General features: G+C 43.9%; 1 protein-coding gene across 1 annotated transcript; it reads right to left on the bottom strand.

Moving 5' to 3' along the window:
- Positions 1-6,666: 6,666 nt before the first annotated feature.
- On the bottom strand, positions 6,667-12,261 carry si:dkey-191g9.7. Its single transcript, XM_042066264.1, has 2 exons — positions 11,946-12,261; positions 6,667-8,811 (listed from the first exon to the last, which is right to left on the bottom strand). The coding sequence occupies exon 2, from the start codon at positions 8,802-8,804 to the stop codon at positions 7,158-7,160; it is 1,647 nt and encodes a 548-aa protein (XP_041922198.1). The 5' UTR covers positions 8,805-8,811; positions 11,946-12,261; the 3' UTR covers positions 6,667-7,157.
- Between the last annotated feature and the right edge of the window lie 2,956 nt (positions 12,262-15,217).

Genomic DNA, 15,217 nt, shown 5'->3' with positions numbered 1-15,217 from the left:
AACACTTCAGGTGAGGCTACTGGAGAAATGCAATATTTTGGACATAGAAATAGGCTACTGCATTGTATTGTAGGCTACATGAGAAAAACTGTTTTTTTGTCCCATATCTGTATCCGTTTTATAAGGGTAGGCTAAGTAGGCCTAAATGGCCATGGTCCATCAAGCTAATATTTCCATTCACACATTATTGGCTGTAAAAATCTTAATGGAGCCCTCCACCACCAGCCTACAAGCTTGAAAGACTAGTCGTAGGCTATAGGTCTATATTAACTGGTATGTTATTTACAATTAAATCTTATTAATGAAACATAAGCTAAGGTTAAGAAGCTAACTGATAGTCCAGATAGGTCCAATTATTTCAATGATAAACAGCTATAATAATAAAAATAAAAATCAGATGTGGCTTACATCAATATTCCATTACATCCTAGTGAAATATTATTGAGATATGAATTGTGAAGATAAAGATAGCCTATCAAATGATTATGTAACTTCAAGGCATTTAAGGTGTTGCGATGTTTGTAAGATGTTTGTTCAAATGATGCAAATTAACAAATCTTGTCATATGTAGGGCTTATAATTGTAAAAATATCATTACATTGCCCTGCAAACTGTCACATTGCAGGTGCTTATACCTCTCTTCTATAATTCAGTGCAACCACATTTTCCCATGTTGAACCTGAAACCACCACTAGATGGTGTGTGTGTATACTACACTATAGCAAAACCCCATGATAAGGAACATGCATTATTTACACGCAAACCTGGTAAGGATGTTAGTTTTTATATTTTTTTATTTCAAAATAAATACTAAACAAGCCTAAAATATATCACCACGTTTTGAAATGTATAGTAAATTTCTCTAATACATAATAGGTGCTTCAGCAGGTTGGATACAAACATTGCTTTGATTCTAAGATCTTTGGAAAGAAAATGACTTGACATTAAAAAAAAAAAAAGTCAAACAAAGTAGGGACATATTGTTTGGGTTCACAAAATACAGGTACACAAGGTAGGACTGTACAAAAGAGGGAAATTCTCCCCTGAGAAAGTAAAATATACATCTTTCAAAATAATACATCACAACAAAAAACATATAGGCCTACAAAAGAAAAAGATACTGCATGGTCAATGCAATTTTCCAAGAGGTCAAGAGAAATGAAAATAAATCATCTTTAATATGTAGCAAAAACTTGTTATAAAAGGCAAAGAAACAAACAATGACTGTAATTGACTCCAAGGTTGACACTTTTGGACTGAATAATATATTTGCTTTGTATACATATACAGCTAACTTAGGTCAGCTTCAGTAATACAGAGGAGACAGACGCCAATTATCTAGAAGCTGCAACACTTACACTCAACGCTTTACAGAGAATTTATTGCTAGCCATAATTATTCATCAGTGGCATTCCATTTTTCCAGAATGTTCCCTCTTTTTTCTTGTGGCACTGGTGATTCATTAAACAAATTGTGCAAAGACAGGGACAGCTTTTCAAATTGAAGCAAGCATTTGTTTCAGACCTCTGCCAGATCTTTTCATTCTGAGCCAAACAGCACTGTTCTTTCACACAGTGTGACTGTAAAAGAGCTTCTCTGTCCTCAGTGCCAACATCAAAACCCAGCCTTTCAAGCCCATGCTCTGTTGCTAAAGTGTGTCGTAGACAATGTGACATTGTGTCTAGAGTGTTCAATTGATACATCTCTTTACACTAACACAAAAGACATCCCTCACTCTTCTAGTCTGTAATTATGTTATTAACAAAGTTAATGGGATCTTTTCATTTTCAAAATGTGAACCACAAAGTAGGCTAGTTCTAAATTAGCTTAATTGCTAAATGTACATTTGGTGATTTTCAATATTTCAAAAATACTTTCAGCAACCAGGGTGAATCCATTAACCAAAAATGTAAAGCATCAGTATCTCAATGGCACATAAGGTACATGTACAGTAGTATGTCAGGGCACAACTACAACAATACCGGTACTAGATTCTGCATATCTAAAATGATCACAGACCATAGATCTCTTTTCTGATGTGTGGGATGTTTAACTGGTTTAGAATGACTGACTGTCATAACCTAACCTAACCCGAGGTTTATCGATAACTGAACTATTATGTGCTATCTCTGGTAAAATCGTCTTAATGTTATGGAAATGTTGGGGATTGAGTTCATAGCCTTGAGTTGAATATACATGTACATTTAAAATACATTTACATTTCAATTGATTTTAATCTACAAAGCCTAATATTTTATTTGTAGAACCTATGCAGACTTTTCTGCGACAGCTCTGTGGCCTAGAACAAATTGTATTAGACCTCTTCGCCTTGCTAATGAAATTGCCTTTTTGATTGGATCAGTTTCAGGCAACACTCTTTAATTTTAGGTCACAGCCACACTATAAATTCTGCGCCATTGTGTGCATTTGAAGTGGGTAAAGTTATAGCTCTTACATAATCAGGCAAGGTGTCCTGCTTAGGTGAAGCACTAGGTGGAGATCCACTAACAGGTCAGGTGCATCACCTGCAGCTATGCACCTACTGGGCGTAAACTCGGGGGGGAAGGGGTAAAGGCCCATACAACTGCTGCCATTATACCCTGGGCAACTTCCTAGTTCAATATATCTGCCAGAACAATTAAGCCTGTGCATTTTGGCACCTCACAAATCCTGTTTTCCCTTGCAGCATCAGAATATCTTTTTTTGCTTGCCTCAAATATATCATATCATCCAGTGTTTACGGTCCAAATTTAGTTTGTTATGTCTAATAGATTTGAATAGGGAATAGGGTTTGTCATTTTCAGATGCTGATATCAGTAAGTAAACTGCATACATAAAAAGTGGCACATCAATGGCAAAATCATTGGACATAGGGGTATACTTTTGGCTGCCCAGTGTTAGTGTAACAGCAGAGTCATTTTATGGTAGTTAGATGAACATTTATATTCTAGACTGGAGAGTCATAAACTTTCATTTGACAACTGATAACCTGTATTATCCTAATAAAAATAGTGACATTTGTACACCAAAAATATAGTACATGATCAGCTGTATTTCAGGTTTGGTGAGGGGAGACTCAGAGCCAACACTCACACATTGCTAGAACTTAAGCTGGTGTACCGGTCAATCCAACTTCAGTACAATTTCACTAGAGATGCACCGATATGGAATTTTAGGGCCGATAACGATAACCGATATTTATTGGTTTGTTGTGGCCGATACCGATACGATAACCGATAATATTACTCTTGAAAAAAAATTGTGAAAAGTGATTTGGGGAAAGCATTTAATAAGCATAATTTTATTGCAGTAATTTTACCTACCACCAAATGATAGGACAGAACTCATAATAGTCCTCAATAGTGCGGCAGTCAACAACATAACAGTAGCCTAGCCCTACAGTATGTGTGGCTCCTTTAAGTGAACCTGACGTCAGTGAATTGCGAGTGAGTGGCTAGAGAGTATGAATCGTTTTAATTTAGGACTAAATGCTCATAAACGGCTCAGCTGGGAATAAGCTACAGTATAGTGACCAAATCAGAGTTTGTGAGGGAAACTTATGTTTAGTTTCAACCAAGGCCGTAGTCATGATGTCAATATTGGGGGGGACCAAATCTGTGGTGGGGTCTGAGGGACCCCCAAACAGAATTTCAATACATTTCCTACCATGCAAAAATATTATTAAAAATCACAAACAAGTCGTTAAGTCTGTCAATTAGGGTATTCCAAACATTTGACGGACATAGCATGGCATGGATGGATTATGAACCACTGGGCAGAAATGCCCCCCCCCCCTCTCCTCCAGATAGAGGGGTCCTGAGGCATTCTCCCATGGAAGATTTTTTATTAAAAAAAAATGACCCTTTAAATGATGACTTCTGGTGAGTTTTGTGAAAAGAGAAGGGTGGAGAAGAGGCAACTTTACACAGAGGCTTGGGCTTCAGGGTCCCCTGAGCTCTTGGGCCCTGAAGTAGGCCCATAGGCCCATTCAGTAATCCATCCCTGGACCTGTGGTATGACTCCATTTGTCTTCAAAATGTATACTTTAAAATAAATTACAAACTAGAGTATCTTTGTTAAGCTCTATATTACACAGAATGTGGTTCTTTAACTTGTTACTTACTGTACACCTGAAGATTTTTTTTAACTAAGGCTTAGACTCATAGGTTTGGACCTATAACCTAATAAGGTTTTGTCTTTTAATTTAGATTGTATTATCAGTCCCTCCAGGATTTCACGAGGATTTTTTGAGATTGTTGCGATCTAAAATGCCTGATTTCGCGACAACTTTTCTAAAAAATTGCGATGGAAGTTGCGGTGCTTTTAGCTGTTTGTTGCGAAGAAATTGCGGGAGGAAGTGAAAATTGCAAAAATATTTTTTTTTTATTTTTTGTTTTTAATTGAGGGCAATTAAGGTTAGTAGGGTAAGACCAAAATCACACTGATCATCTTGATGTTTATTAAAAAGGATAAGTAAAGGTAAATAGTAAGGGTTACAGAAAATCAAAGTAGGCCTACTTTATTTGTGTAAATACTTTGACTGGGGTAATTCACAAAGCAGTAACCTTTTGTAGAACTGTCCAAAAAACACAGCCCCCTAAAGAGATGGCATCATGTCATGTTTCATTCATATATGTTGTAATTCATATTAAGTTCATATATTTTTAATAATTCATATTCTGTGATTTGCATAATTACTAATAGCAAACTAAGTATCTAGTAATTTCATATTGATTTAAACTATTAGACTACACTTTTCTTTAATGTTATTAGGCTACATTGGTGGTGTGTAAGTCTAATTGACTGCCTGCCACTTTAAGGACGTGAGAGTAGCGTAATTACATTTCTACATGTAAGTGGATTAAGGCTTGCATCTCAATGTGTTCGGCTATGAGTGGAACTTTTTGCATAGTGCATTACAATATGTGGATGGAATTCGGGATGTTGTCTATGCCATTAGTTAAAATAAATGTTAAAAAAATAACTGTGAATGAAATCATTCTTGGATCACAGAAGAGGTAAATGTATTGAAATGTTATTAATTTCTATGATTTTGGTAGCACTACACAAACTGAGCAAACATGACACAAGCTAAAAGGAGGTGTAAACGTTTGCCAAATGGGTACTGTAGCCTACTCAAATGTCGGTAAAGTAGGCCTTAATTAACTTACTTTCATAGTCTAGGTAGGTTAGTAACACCAGGTTGAGAGATGCTAGTAAAGCAGATCATTAACGTTAGCCTTCTATTTATTGTCATCACAACTGCAGAGGAGTGAACAAACAAGTTATAGGGCAGTCTCTGGTGTCTGCAGAAGTGAGTGTGGCATCTGACTCAATATTCTGCGCGAGGGACTGTTGTGGTAGGCCTAGTTGAAATTTCAAGGGGAAACCATGATGATTGGTGAAATTTGTGAAAAAGTTGCGGTGTTTGGACAAAATTGCGAAGTCGCCCAGAATTCACGAGGATTTGCTGAATTTGCGTTAATTGTTGCGATCGCAACATCGCGAATTCCTGGAGGGACTGTATTATGCTGGTGGCTACTCACACAATTTTAACGTAGTTTGAAAGGGACAGGATTCAGGAATAATAGGCTACTTACTAAGACAGGCCCCTCTTCTGTTTGACTCACGCATTAGGCTATAGACTGGCTTCTGACAGAAATGACATTTTGTGCCAACACTAGGCCTACTAGCCTTTAATTGGTGAATGGAGGTGCAAATTCCTTTCTTTATTGTCCGTGATTCACATAACTGTAGGCTATCACCGCCAGTGCATTGTGAACGTCTTTTTCAACTTGTGTGCCGTCGCCACATTTGAATCCTACGTTTTGCCTGCATGGATGCGCGATTGAGTGCGCATCTAAATAATATGCAAGATGCAAAAGCCATTTCTAAGAGGCCTAAACGGTCATTTCTGGCATTACTACTAGCATATGAATGCATTATTTATGTTGAAAGACGTGAAAGAAATGAATGACACAGGCTTGCACAAATGCATCATTTAAAAATATAATGTTTCACTTTCGCTATCATTGCGAGAATAGGCTACAATATGGAAAATGTTTCAAAATTCCCTTTGAGTCTGATACGCTCCAAAAATGTATGGGATGTCCTTCGCCTGTGCTACACCTTTCCAACAAGTTTTGTTAAAATTGTACCGGTAGCTTTTGCGATATTGTTGACAGCCCTACCTTACCGCAGTAGGGTGCAGTAAATGGAAGCTTTTAACAGCGCACGCCACTAACGAAAAACGAAAAACCACCAGGACAAACCACTCAGGGGTGTAGTCTACTCTGGAACCATCACTAGGTCACTAATTTGTGCGTTATTTACGTTTGATTACATTTCAGATGCGTGTTGGTTTCCTGTAGGCCTAGTCTAGCGCTTTTTTCTTTCTTTATTTTTCCGTATATTGGGGGGGACATTTTGGTCATATTTGAATATTGGGTTCACGATTTTGAGATGCACAGATTCCCAAATGAACGCATATCCACAGATTTGGTTAGAGTGGTGAAATACATTCACACCGCTGACATTATATTGAGGAAAAAGTATAGCCAACCAAGCTCAAGTAGCTCAGTGTAGCCAGACGGACCTTACGTAGGCCTAAATTAGGAATTAGCTAAAATATCGGCGCAAATTATCGGCCAGAATTCTGTTATCGGACTGATAATAATATTTTCATTTTTTCACTTATCGGCCAATAATATATCGGCCGCTGATATATCGTGCATCCCTAAATTTCACACATTGTGTTTTTATCTGGAAACTGCAAGGACAATGACAAATACCTTTACCTGTATGTCGCATCAATAGCCCTTTGTGACAACCTGTTGTCTAAGTGTGGTAGCATAAAACTAAGGAAAACAGGCACATGTCGTAGCCAAAGTTACCCTCCTTCTTACCAATTCAGTGAGCTATTGGCTACTCCAAAAAAATTAATCCATCATATTTTTCCATATGTGACGTAATGTAATTTTCATCTTATAACAGTCCTGTTAAATGTAGCAGTGTTTCATCCAGCTAAATCAAATGCTTTCCAAACAAGCTTTTAGTGTGTTTTTGTGTGACTGTGTACATGTATTTTGTGAGGTTACATGTTTACAAAATGTCCTACCACTTTGCCTGTACAACTGTCTAATAGAAGAGTCCCCTCCTCAGTCCACGGCATTGGTGGTGCGCGTACAGCACCCCGGGCCCGTCAGCGACCCTCGTAGGGATCCCATGAGTCCCCCTCTCTTCCTGCGCCGGACGGCGCTATCGCTGCCGTTCCCTGTTCCAGTTCCTGTTCCGGTCCCTGTGCCGGCAGTGCCCTGCGAGGCGCTGGTGTTCTGGCGGGAGAGCTTGGCGGCGCGGCTGGCCGTCTCCTTGATCTGCAGCTCCAGGTGTTTCTGGATGGCCAGGCCCAGCTCCTCGGGGTCCACCGAGGCGCCGTACACCTCCCAGGTCATGCCCTCCGCGTCCCACTTCACCTCCTTCACAGGCGACTTGGACTGGGCGGCGGCGCTCTTGCCCGCGGCTGGCGCCCCGTTCACGGCCCCGTCGTCGTCCGCCAGGCACACCTCGGGGTACATGTGGAGCGGCGGAGGCGTCTTGGCCACCTGCTCCGCCTGCACCCCCACGTCCCTCAGCTCCGTGCGGGACGTCATGGTGCCCGCATCCCTAGTGGCGACGGCGGTGGCAGTGGTCAGAACGAGGTGGTGGCCCTCGTCGCCCACGTGCGGCTGGCTGCCGGCGCGGTGCAGGGCCGGGGCGTTGGGCCAGGTGCAGTCCAGGTTGCAGCAGCGCAGCATGCGCTTGGCGTCCAGGCCCGTCTCGCTGATGGAGGAGATGAGGCGCGGCAGGGCGAGCATCTGGGCCTCGGCGCCCGGCAGACCCCGCGGTGCCGGCACCGGCAGCAGCTGCACGGCGGAGGGGATGGGCTGGTGGTGGCAGTAGGCGGCCAGCGTTTCCTCCATCGCCCCGGGCACCATGGCCACGCCGTACGGGCCGCAGCACACCGCCTCTTCGTAGTGCGGGTGCCAGGACTCTGCGGCCCCCTCGCAGGGCGTGTTGGACGGCACCACGGAGACGCAGCCGTGCTGGGGTTGAGGCTGGAGCTGCGGCGTGGGGCTGGGGCCCCTAGCTGAGGTGGTGAGACTCCCACTCTGCTGCAGCTGCAGAGCCTGCTTGCACACCAGGCCCGGGCATGGCTGCTGACCATAGCAGTGGGCTTCATGGGCCAGGTGAGCCGGGTGAGATGGTGAAGCGGTGGATTCACAGTGGGGGTGGGGGTGCGGGATGGGACTCTCCCGCAGAGCGCGCAGCGTGTCCGAGTGGCTCCGCTGCACAGGCAGGGCGGCGGGGGCCAGTCTGTGCCCGCTGAGGTCCCTCTGGGAGCAGGAGGAGCCCAGTCCTCTGTCCCCACAGCAGGGGGCGCCATGGTGCTGGTGATGCTGGGGCAGCTGGTGCTGGTAGTGGTGGTGGTTCAGGTCCCCCTCCAACAGCGGCAGTGCTTCCATCCCTGTGTGTGGCTCTGCCATGCTGCGCGGTCTCCCCGCGTTACGGACCACTGGGTGATCAGGGGTGCTTTCAGCGCTGTGGGCACCAACTCGAAGAGTCTGCTTGCCGCCGTTCTGGGCATCTGTTGGCAAGGAACCGGCGCCGGTCGGGCCCTGGTTGGCCTTGTCCAGTTGATGGGGAGATGTCACCATGTCTGTGAAGCTCTTGGATAGGGACAGAGCGTCTATGGTGACCCTGGGGTCTGCTGGGGAGGAAGCCCCGGATGGGTAATGCTCTGACTCAGGACACTCTCTTTCTGCCATAGGGCACCTGGGATGCATCAAAGAAACAATGGCTTTTAATAATAAAGGCCCATTCACACCAAAAACGATAACGATAACTATAAATAAATATCGTTCTCGTTAATATGAATGACAACGTTCACACATAAACTATAACGATAACGACATGAAGAACGATATCGTTGGGGATCACTTTCAGAGCGATTTTCACAACCATAAAATGCTAATAGCCAATCAGAACCCATCGAATTTTAGCCCTCACATTTATTAACACAATGAGAGACTTTGTTTATCGTTGTTCAGTGTGAACGCTTTTATCGTTATGGTTATAGTTATAGTTATCGTTATCGTTCTTGGTGTGAATGGGCCTTAACTTACATATAAATATATTACACAGAGTTTATCATGAGAATATTTCCTGGAGCCTAGATTAAAAGCTTTTTTTCAGCACAGATTTTCATTGAAGTGTTCTTTTAGCCCTACAGTAGATTAGGCTTAATCCAGGAGCAGGAAACTAGCCCTGTATGTCTGATATTCAGCTTTGTGTCCTTTAATTAGTTTCAAGATGAGTCGTCATCATGCACCTTTAAAATGGTTATTACACCAGATACCAGTTGGGATCCTTTCAAATGAAATGACATTGTATTCTTAATGTGAATGTAAATATTTTCAAGTGTCAGTAGTAAATTCAGGCCCAGAAGTACAGGTTTGTCATGATGTAAAGGAGGGTTCATAACTGACTTAATAATTAATGATGCACGATTCATCATTGAAGGGGAGTTTGCAGGTGGCATAGGAGGTATCTCCAAGATCTCCCGCCTGAGACTGTACAGTGTTTGTTGTCATACTGCTAGCTTGTCCACCTCAATCACCTTGTGATGTGGGCACCAAGGCAGGCTTAGCCAAACTAGGCCACAAAGGCAGAAAAGCTGGTGACCCCAGTCACCAAATTACAGAGCAGCAGACGGATCGAGCCAGGGGTACAAACAACTGAGGCCCTCTCCTCCTCACAATGGCTAGAGATTAAACAGATGAGATTAGGTGAAGATCTGGGTCTGTCTGTGCCAGTCACAGAGATTACATGGGCATAGTAAGGCAGCCTTGACTATGGTGACAAAGCAGTCCAGTGAGTGACTATGTGTGTTCTGACATCAAACAAAGGCATATGTCATGCAGGTGTCAAGAGGCAAGCCGAGGCACCTCCTGTGAGCCTTGTTTTTCATCCACAAACAATCTCAACATGGACTCATGTCCCTGGTATGGTTTTATGATTGCAGTGATCACTGGGTGATAACCGCTTTTTGAACTTCAGTCTTTACTGTAGAGAGAGTGCCAAAAAAGGAGGAGTATGACCACAAACAAACCAGCAGTCTCTCCTCTTTCCTCTTACTCATCTATAAATGTCTTTTGAACAGCAAGCCCAATACAGCAATCACACACACACACACACACACACACACACACACACACACACACACACACACACACACACACACACACATGGTCACATACAGATATATATTTATATATATTTATATAGACCATCCAAATAACCTCAGAAGCCCTTTGATTCTGGTTTAGCTGGACCCAAACGTGCTCTTTAAGTAAGGGCTCATCCCAGAGAGCCTTTTAGTGAGCTGGTTGAGCTATCAAAGAGCAATGTGCTGACAACACACACAGAGAGAGACTCGACCCAGGGAACTGAACGCCTTGGGCTTTGAGCTACCGAGAACCATTCCCATGGTGCACCTCTCCTACCCTTTTGTCTGAGCTCCGCAGGGACAAAAGGCCAAAGATGGAGCAGCAAAAATGACAATAACCCCAACCAAATGTATGATGCTTATCTGACCCCACCACCACTATGTGCAGTTGTCAGTCAGGTGATCTGCCGCTGCTGTCATGTCCACGCAGAACCAATCACAATGCAGCGCTGTTGCCTCGACCAATAGGATTCATGATGGGGACTGTGACTGAATCCAGTGGGAGAAAATGACAGAAGATTAAAAAATGGAACCAGTTGGAGAGAGAGAAAGAAGGAGACTTGCATGAAAAGCAGTCCTAAACAGAGTGCAGTGGAATCACAAAATCCAGACGACACCCCAACCCCCAGCCTCACAAACAGCCGCAGGTGTGACTGTTACTCAGTGACTAATGGCCCGAGAGCGGCCAGTCGGATGCTGAGGTCAGCGTGCTTGGAAACGGCCAATTTATCCGCGACATCCCTCCAGGCTCTCTCTGGCAGCTTAGAGGCAGCTGGAGCGCCACAGCCCCTAGAACAACAACACCGCCTGAACTCATGTGACACACCTCAACCTGTGAGGGAGAACCCACCAGGAATGCTATTTGTGTGTGTGTGTGTGTGTGTGTGTGTGCCATTAACTGATAACTGAAGCTGAATGAAGAGTAAAATCTATAAATATGAATGATGCACTGACTGGAGAGCACTTGTACGTTGTTCCTGTGACAATGACAATAAAGATCTATTCTATATGGAACGATGGAGTTATCCAAAGTACATCATTCATACTGTATATGACGACAAACGACAATATGTATGTATATGCTGTATATGAGGATATACGTGTGCAGGGTCATTTTGGGGCTCATGAGTACAACAATGACATGTCTTTGTGTGGTTCCTTTTTAAAGAATTGGTGAGGTCGATATGTTACAGATCTGTTGTGTGGATGACCACTGCCACTGTTTGTAATCATGTGAGGCTAAGGCACAGCATAGCCTGTAAATGTACACCGACCGCTTCTGACGCCAGCAGAGCAGAGTGAGAGGGAATGAGAGAGAGAGAAAGATAGAAAGAGAGAGAGTGAGAGAGAGACGGAGTGTGTGAGGCGTGTGGCGTCTCACTGGGAACATGCCCAGGTGATCAGTGTGTGGTTTGGCTCATTCAAGGCCTGTCTGCATTTTCTCTCTCCTATATGTGCTAAAAATACACCGCAAGGTAACACTGCCCCCCCCCCCCCCCCCACTCTCCCCTCCAGCACCTCCACCCACAGTTGTCCACAACCACCCCTCCACCCAGACCATTCAACACCACCCTCTCCCTTCAACCCTTGACTGATTGACAGACATCTGATCTGTGGTCTCTGACAAAAGGCATTGTATTGTGTGGTCTGAAATGGAAAGAGATAAAGAGGTTCATCTTACCTTAGGAAGGAAAAGAGTAAGGAATGTGTCTTCCCCTTTGCCTCTTGTTTTCTCTTCTCTCTCTCTTCTTTTGATCTGTTTCTCTTCTTCCTCTCCTCTCCAGGCCGGTCTCTCCTGCTCACCTTGCCGTTTCCTACTAATGTCGGAGTTCAGTCATCTCCCAGCCTTCCCAGTGTGTGCATCAGAGCGGACCTTGAAAAGGTGGAGAGCAGACGGTCTCTGCTCCCTCCAGCTCATCCACAGGTGACCCCCCTTTCTCCTCTCCTCTCTCTCTCTCTCTCTCTTTTTTTTCGTCTTGTTTCTCTCTTTCGTCTTGTTTCTCTCGCTCTCTCTCACACACACACACACACACACACACACACACACACAGATACACTTACGCACGCACGCGAACACTCACACACTCAGTCACTCGTTCGCCTCGGCAAACCCCACCCACCCCTGGTCAAGTCTCCTCCTTCACCACCGTCCTCCTTCTCTCCTCCCGGCAATAAAGAAAAAAAAGATGGAGGCTGCCTCAGGATAATCTCTTCTGTCATCTGATTACAAACGAGAGAGAAGTCCCGCGTTGTGGATCTTCAAATCCTCATCTGAGGAAGAAAGAGAGAGAGAGAGAGGCAGGCAGACAGACAGTGAGTGTCCGTGTGTGCGTATGTGTGTGTGGTGTATGTATGTAGGGTGTGAAGTATAGGGGGTTGGGTCTGTGTATGGTGTGGGGTGGGGAGGGGAGGGGAGGGGAGGGGAGGGGAGGGTGTGTGTAGAGGCTCTGGGGAGGATGTGTGGTGTGTGTGTGGGGGGGGGGGGTGGGGTTGAGGGGAGAGGAGATGCTCTGATAAAAAAAACATGTACTGCTCCTCTCACCTCGTTCACCTGAGGGAAGGCACTAACGAGAGCGGTGCATGAATGAACGTCACCGAGAGAACGGACAGGAGGTGTTTCCAAAATGTCCACCCACTTCCACTGACACAGTCACTGTTTCCTGCACTATCCTTCCATCTCTCTCATTCTCTCTCTCACACAGACACAGTCGCACACCTCCTCCCTCCCATCTCTCTCTGTCTCAATATATTTCTCCCTTACACACACACAAACATTCACACAGTCACAGCATTAGCCATCTCTTTCACTTCCTCTCTCTCTTTCTCACCTATCCCCTCTCCTTTGCTCTGCTGGTTTCGTCTCACTGTCGCTAACCATCACTCTCTCTCTCTCTGTTGCTATGGAAACAGCATTGCTCAATGGGAGCCCAAATGAATGTTCATTTTTGTATGCTTCTCCATGGTGACAGACAGGAAGTAAATCAGAAAGGCAAAACCCTATTCATGCTTGTCAAGTAATGAGTGTAAATCTACTTATGGTGCACAACGCTTTTGCATTTATTTATTTGTGTTGGAGAAGCCCCGGCCAAAGATGACAAGAGCCTGTGTACTCTCAAACAGCCTCAACCGGATATGAAGCAGCCCGAGACGCCTCCTTACCACGTTTCAATTAAACGTCTCTCTTGCATACACACAATGTGCCTGATCACATGTTAAAAAGTTTACCAGTTTCTCTAGCATGAGTGCACAAACTTTGATCAAAGAATGCATCAAAATGCACAAATCCTTTGCACGCACAAAATGCAAAATAACTTCATGATCAATTGAGCTGTTGCATGGCGCGTGAGTTTTTTCTCGCTGATAGAATTGTCACGAGAAGCTTTACTGCATGGCTGAGTGCACAGGATCTTCCTCCAAAGTTTGAACAGCAAAACAACAAGGAGGGGAAACATTCTGCTGTGTGATAGCCCATATCCAGGCTGTAATTCATGCTCTGTTTTTATCTCCACCACCTCATCTATGCCACAGGACTTCTTTGCATGAGGCCAACAACTTATGGGGACATCATATGAATAACAATGACAATGTGGAATGGGTTTTTAATGCCAAATTTGGATGTTCAGTTCAGTCCCATAAGCATGCCCAAAGCCAAGGGATATGAATAGATTGTATCAGATGCTGGCAGTTGATTGTTGACAAGCATGTTTAATCCCTGGGACTTCGAGAAATGTTGTTTGCCTTGTTTTTAATCCATGGTGAAAAATTCAACAGGAGAAATGTGTGGAAATCTCTCATAGGTTTGTATTGTAAAGATTAGTATTTGGAAGTGGTAAAGATTGCCATTCGGGCTGTATAAGCACTGTGAGTAAAGTCTTGTAAAGGTGTCAGTGTGTCTCTGTGAGTTACGTGTGTGGGTGTGTTTGTACCTTATTGTGTGTAAATGAATGTGTGTGTGTGTGTGTGTGTGCACATGGCTGTTTGTGTCTGGTTATATGTGTGTGGTGTGGTGTGGGATTACCCGAGCATCAGAGTTCCCACTAAGACAGCTGAACATCTGGAGAGGAACAGTCACAGCTGTGAGAGGATTAAGCTCTTGTCAGTGCGAACAGAAAAGCCCCTGTTTTAGACCGAAGGATTCCACAGAGACAACCGTGCCTTGCATAGGGCTCAACACAAAGGCACCTAGCCCCAAATAAATCCACCGACACAGTAGGAAAGGAGAGAGGAGGTGATCACGCTTAGTGTTATAACTCTTGGCATCTGCTTTAAGACTAACAAAAGCTGTTCAGGATATTTAAATCAGTCACATCACCCATCTGTGTGTGTGTACATGCAATCATATGTGTTTGTTAATGACTTGCTAAAATACCTAATGAAGCTTACTTAAAACATCTCTGTTCCTTCAATTACATAACACTCACTCAACCATATAAACATATAAATGGCAGTCTACCTTGGACATGGAATATATTTACTTATACATTTAAACTTAAGAAAGTTCATTGGATATGATTGGAGATAAGATTCCCCCAACCCATCTGTTCTGCTGTGCCTATAAAGTGTGCCCTTGGCTGAGGACTCTGACCTCTGTCAACCTTTTCTCATCATGGAGCAAGAGGCAGGAGACCCAAACAAAGAAACTATCCCCATAAAGGTCACAGCTGAAACCAAGCTATTGCCATCACATTGAGGAAGAACATTGATAGATTTGAGGCTACTGAAATGGCTGGTGTGCAGAGCAAATCACTGGAGTGAAAGTGCCACACACGCTGTATTTATTATCACAGAGTACATAAACCCAACGGCACCTTTGCACAGTAAAACCATCTACACCAGACAGCAAACCATCTTGCACATTCACACACTTTCATAGAGGGAACCTTTTATGAATGTCTTTACATTTTCTAAGCAGATGTGTTCCACTATTTCAAATTATAAAGTCCCTCAGTGATG

This window comes from Alosa sapidissima, chromosome 16, assembly GCF_018492685.1.
Source record: "Alosa sapidissima isolate fAloSap1 chromosome 16, fAloSap1.pri, whole genome shotgun sequence".
Taxonomy (NCBI): Eukaryota; Metazoa; Chordata; class Actinopteri; order Clupeiformes; family Clupeidae; genus Alosa; species Alosa sapidissima.
This window is presented reverse-complemented; position numbering and strand designations above follow the sequence as displayed.

What these genes read in the sequence shown, in the direction of transcription:
- si:dkey-191g9.7 (XM_042066264.1), bottom strand. Translation starts at nt 8,804, where the DNA reads ATGGCAGAAAGAGAGTGTCCTGAGTCAGAGCATTACCCATCCGGGGCT.